The sequence below is a fragment of the Berghia stephanieae genome, chromosome 7, assembly GCF_034508935.2.
Source record: "Berghia stephanieae isolate SIO BIC M18660-M18661 chromosome 7, UCSD_Bste_1.3, whole genome shotgun sequence".
Classification (NCBI taxonomy): Eukaryota; Metazoa; Mollusca; class Gastropoda; order Nudibranchia; family Aeolidiidae; genus Berghia; species Berghia stephanieae.
The window spans coordinates 34,700,531-34,706,464 of NC_088366.1; the positions used below are offsets into that span (position 1 = coordinate 34,700,531).

The window sequence follows — 5,934 nt, forward strand, 5'->3', positions numbered from 1 at the left end:
AAAGCTTCAATGTTCTTTTGTGTTTCTGCATTTGTAGTCCAGCTTTCGCATCCGTATAACAAGATTGGCCACACGTAGCACTTCAAGACTCGGAATCTAATCCCGAACGACATCTGTTTGTTTTTCAAAATGTTTCCCAGGTCCATGAAGGCCTGTTTGGCTTGAGTTATTCTTGCTCGTATGTCTCGGTTACATCTTCCATCTGTTGTCACTATTGAACCTAGGTATTTAAAACTTTCTACGTTGGTAAGTTGCTCGCCGTGAATCGTTATATTGCAGGTGTTGTTGTTTTCGGAGTTTTTCTGTATTACCATGCATTCCGCTCTCATACTATAGTAGATATAATAATAGCTAAGAATCTCAAATAAAGAACAGTGACACGATGTTTTCTATAGCAAACTCAGACTGAACCACAGACCAAAGAGGGGCCCCTCTCGTTGGTCTGTGGACTGAACTGCCTCTGCTTTATTCATCAACTCGAGTTGTATACATATTAGGTACCGAGAGATGGAGTTACTTTGCCTCAGGGGGTGACTTTGCCTTTGCTGATTTGGAACATTTTGAGTATTCTCAGGCTTGTTGCAGTTAGAGGACTTGCTTTTTTACCAAAAGAAATAACTGTCACAATACTAAATATAATCTAATTTGTCAAAATCCATAAAGGTAAAGTCACCCCACTTGACGGTATAGCAGACCTGCCCACTTGAAAATCATAAAATTCTTAATTTTTAGGAGATAAAAATTGTAGTCGCTATAGTTAACTTTAAAAGTGTAAAATTTTCCCTCAAAAGGATTACTCAAAATATGTAGTCTTCCATTTTCGATAAGTTTTAATGACTTAAGAGATGCTCATTAAGTTCTGAAATTGGAGCCATAATTTCGTAATTCGTCGATTTTTTTCGTAATAGTAGACAGGTCTGTTATAGATAATATGCTCTTGGGTAAGAAGCTCACAATATTGCCATCAGGAAGTATAACGGCCACCACACAAAACTCTCTGTAACCATGAACTTTTATAGTCTGGATAAAACAGTTAAGTGAGAATTACTTATTAACGTGGATGGCAAAAACAATAGCAAAGACCCGAGTAACGTCAACTTCATTCTATATTTGGGGCGTTATGAATGTGGCCCAAGAATTACACACACAAAAATAAAAGAAAACTCAAACGGGAGACTTATGCTTCTGAGATCTCAGATTTAAGGCTTTTTGAGGGATCATTTAACTTTTTCGATCTCCTATAATTTGAAGTAACATTTTCTGTCAAAACTGAGTAACGTGTTTTGCAAATTATATACAGCAGAAAAGATTGCTCTTTTACCGTCTCAATAATACAATAATATAAATTTATGTACGTGATAACATCTGAAGTCCAATTTGTTATTCAAAGTCCGACATACTGTCTCTCCAAGCTCTGTCAACCTCGACTGTCTGTTCATTGGTCAACACGTTCCGCCAGTCCCCAAATTCTCCTGAGAATAAAAAAAAACATATTATATTCAATACTTTAGGTTTAAAAAATAAATATGAACATTTATATAGCGTAATTCCACGCTCAATGCGATTCATAAAGTTTGATATATTCCCTCAACAGGTCATATGGAACCATGTTTCTATTTCTTACAGTACCAGTCGATGGTAATGTGTCCTTTTTGTGCAAACACTCTCAAGATACCGTTAAGTCCATGCACTCTCACAATATACACCACTGCTTGTAGCCAGGTACTCATTCACACCTGAGTCGAAAGGGGTAATATGTGTAAGGTGCGCAGAAACACGACGCCGAGACCAAATTTTCTACGATCATTGTCATCCAGTCGGCCACTGATCACGCTTGACATTACTTTACTTTTGTTGCACGATAAGAACCGTAATGTAAACGCCCAGCTTTCAGATGTTCTTAATAAAAACCTGATCTGAATGCATGTAATCTACATTACATTTTCTTTTAAACAGAGAAAATGCGATCTGCAATAACTTACAATATTGAGACGCACTCTTTTCATATTCATTGGCCAACAATCTTTAATATCTATAAAGGTCTAAGTCCCAACTTCTGGAAACAGTATTAAACTACAGCAAAACTTGATATTTTAAAAAGGAAAGCTTACGTTTGAGATGTTTTGTCAAGTTCATGGTCACCTTAATCTATCGGCATGTGAAATAAATATTTTCTGGCCAAAATGATAAAAATGTGTTTTGTCAACGTATGGCAGTTTTAACATATCTGGTAGAAAGTGCTTGGCCAAATAAATTAATAATATTAATCTTAAATTGTCAGCAAAGTAGAAATGACTTGGTTTGTTCATATAATAATATATATTATATTATAATATGGTGGGGTATCTTTCAAAACGCCATAAGTCGCATTCACACATTCAGAGAAAACTGCAATTTTGTGTCAGTTATTTAGTGACTTAAAGAGGAAAGTGCTTGTCTTGCCTGAATCAAAGAACAATACCCTAAGTGCTTGTCTTGCCTGAATCAAAGAACAATACCCTGAGTGTTCTGATATTTCAAATTTTCTCTGGTGATTCTAAGGTGTCCAATAGATTGCGTGAGAGTGTTCATTGAGTGCGGCTATCTGGCCTTGTGGTCTGACACTCGCTTTCACATCGGAAGGTCCTGGGTTTGATCTAGCTTGGCGCATAGTTGAGTCCCTGGAAAAAGCTCTTTACTCACATTCTCTCACCGTACTCATGTGTAAAATGAGTACATGGTCGTTAACAGTGTTGTCTCTGTCGGGAAAAAAGTAGTATCTCCTAACAGACGTCATGTCTCGTTCTACATATTACGTGTTGCTCTTGATCAGGGGCACCTGATCACCTGATCATTTCAGTCAGTTACAATGCCATTGGGCTATTGGTCAGTACTGACTCCCAGGCGCTAGCACATGCGGGTCAGTACTGACGAACAGACGCCAGTGCCTGGAGGTCAGTACTGACCAATAACCTGGTGTCTATTGGTCAGTATTGAACAACAGGTGCCACCGCCCACAGACAACCTCTCTTCGGTCTGTGCCACCGCCCACCATTGATCAGCACAGACGAACATCGGACCTGTTCGTCAGTGCAAAGACCTCTTCGCACTTATTCGTCACTTCCTAAAGTATACCATTAAAAAAACAAAACAATTAAAATTCCAGGCTCTCAGGCCAACTTATCCGATGGCACACAGTAACACTTGGTCACTTAGATAAGTTTGATTTCTAACGCGTTAGATGCCGTTGGGGCAACGATATGACTCGTTATTTCAAGCCACCGTAAGATTCTTTTTTATTTTATGTTGTTTATTCTATTTCTTTGGGTTATCTTGTTTTTATTGTTTTTTTCCCCGTATATTTTCGTTATAGCTTAATTTAAAGAAAAATAGAGGAAAATGTGTTATAAAATATTTCCTGTTACGATTCTTTTATAATACTTTGTCCATTCTATTACTACTACTACTACTATCACTACTGCTACTACTACTACTGCTGCTACTACTACTACTACTACTACTACTACTACTACTACTACTACTACTACTACTACTACTACTACTACTACTACTACTACTACTTATATGTCTTTTATCTTCCATTATTTTCTGGAAGGTTCTGTTCCCTGACGCTGACCTTTTCTTATCAATCAGATCACCCCCCTGGGGCACCCTATCCTCTACCCACGCAAACATTTCATTCATACTGCAACCACCATTGAGTACAGACGATACAAGTTATTTTTCATTATATTTTATTTGTTTTCCACGTTGTTTTTTTTTTTTTTTGGTGTATTGTTGTGTTAATGAAGGGTTTGTACCCGAAACGTCCATTGTCTGTTTTGTTCCCATACGAAGCCTTTCATTTTCACTCTTTTGTTAGTATTTTACGATCACCGGCTTCAGGCAGCCCTTACCGTTTTCTACTTTTCCTGTCTCAGTAAGATGCGAGCAAGCCGAATTTCAAATGACAGGAATGAAGAAAGACGAGACAATGAAAGAGCTTTCACTTTCAGTTCTGGCGCCACGCATCAGTGCAGTGAGCATGCGCGTTGGATGAACCGAAATATATGGCTTCCAGTTTGGCGTTTCAACACCAAATTTGGTCTTTTTCTCAGGATTGGACAATTTCATTTGTTTAATTTATTGATATATTTATTAAACAAATCTCACGTAAACCGACAAAAAGATTTAGTGAAAACAAGGGCTTCCCTGCGACTAGTATGGGACAGGAAATGCTGATTTATTTGTCGTAGAGCAAGTTATTTTAAAAAATGGCATTTTTCCATAATTTTGGTACCGTCAACGCCCGTGGCCGGGTCAGAACTGACCAATTGGCATCAGTACTAGTAATAGTATTAGTCAGTACTGACCCCCAGACGCCGGTGCCTGTTCGTCAGTACTGACCCGCAGGTGCCAGCGCCTGGGGGTCAGTACTGACGAATAGCCACTCCGATAAAATAAATTTTGTCTCCACCATACTTTCTAATCATTTTTTATTGTTCTTTGACGCAAATTCGTCGATTTCGAGTCTCCGGTCATTCGCAACTCGCGAACCGATTAGATTCAGTTTTTTTTTTTTAGTTTTAACTCATAAAAAATGTGAACTTTCGACAATCTGCACTTATCTTATAGTTTTTCGGGGTTTTTTTTAACTCTCTCCTTACCAGCTATTTTCAGAATTTTACCCGAAACTTCACACTCAAACAACACAAAAATAGATTTTTCAAACAGATAGAAACGAGTATATTCTGTATTTTGTTCAGAAAATGAGCTCTGTATCACAGTGTCGAGTTTTTATAGCTATAACTATAACAAATTAAAATCGGAATAAGCAAATAAATTGTTGGTTATATCGTAACGAATGTGACGATTTTCCTATGTTTGATAAGGAGAGGGTTAAGCCAGTGTCAATAGCAACAGAACATTTTTTGCCTCTGTCATTCGTAACCGACGCATTTTCCTTCCGAATCTGTCAATCTAAACATAGCTGCGATCTTGTCGACGCTATGATGTATCCTAGTAACTAGTCTCAGACTAAGCTTGAAGTCCTGCCACAGGAAATGACTAAAACTTGACCAAACTTAGTCCGAAGGTGCTGTGATTTTAGTCGGAGATTTTCTTCGTCAGCTCACATGAAATCCGATTTTTTCAAGTCCTTGACCAAAGTCAGAGATAGTCAGAGACTAAGCGCTAGTTCGCGTTCATGAAAACGGGCCCAAATCATCGAATTTCCATGGCTCTGCCCTACGTGCACACATTCGTAGGTCGGATAACCGAACATAATTATAGGATTGGTTTAACATTATTGTAATGGACACAAAGTTGCTTTTCAAAAAAGAGTATTTCCATTACAGCAATGAGACCATATCAATGTTGGTTATCAGGTCAAATTGAATAAGAATGCGTCCGCTCTGCCCCATATGGAGTTACCATCAAACATGGATAGATGATAGATCTTTAGCAAGACAAAACAAAAAGCTGACAACAGGTTGTTTGAAACATTTTGATTTTGAGTACTTACCTTTTCTGAAGATTGGACAAGTTTCATGACATTGTATCTGGGGGTTATAAAATTGTGACGCTGCGGCAACTTTCTCTGCAAATTCTTCAGTGGTCAAAAGATCCAAAAAGTTCGCTAGCTCCATAATTTTCTGAACGGGATTCTCCCGCAACTCTTCAAACTCGAGCACAAATATTTGGTTGTCTTGTTGCTCTTTCGTCACTTTTCCCCATGAGTGATAAGTGTTGAAATAACTACCAAAGTCAAGTTCTCCCTTCATGAACATTTTAAAGTGGTCGTCAAAAGTCCCATTGTAGTGATACAATTCAAAGAAGTTTATATTGTGGTGGTATAAAGACACTGCTGTATCTTTGGGGCAACGAATGGTCAAAACTATTTTGGTTTTATGTTCTATGATTTTTTTAGGTAATTCGTCGTACAATAAATGGGAG

At 37.9% G+C, this 5,934-nt stretch overlaps 1 protein-coding gene across 3 annotated transcripts in view; it reads right to left on the reverse strand.

The window, feature by feature from the left end:
* Positions 1-382: 382 nt before the first annotated feature.
* LOC144977139 (sulfotransferase 6B1-like) overlaps positions 383-5,934 on the reverse strand; it is a 9,385-nt gene continuing 3,833 nt past the window's right edge. For all 3 annotated transcript variants that reach the window (XM_078921988.1, XM_078921989.1, XM_078921990.1), the window contains 2 exons: positions 5,504-5,934; positions 383-1,472 (listed from right to left, as the gene is read on the reverse strand). The exon at positions 5,504-5,934 is cut by the window's right edge. In XM_078921988.1, coding sequence (XP_078778114.1) covers positions 1,381-1,472; positions 5,504-5,934 — 523 coding nt within the window. In that variant the 3' untranslated portion in view covers positions 383-1,380. The remainder of the gene's footprint in view (positions 1,473-5,503) is intronic.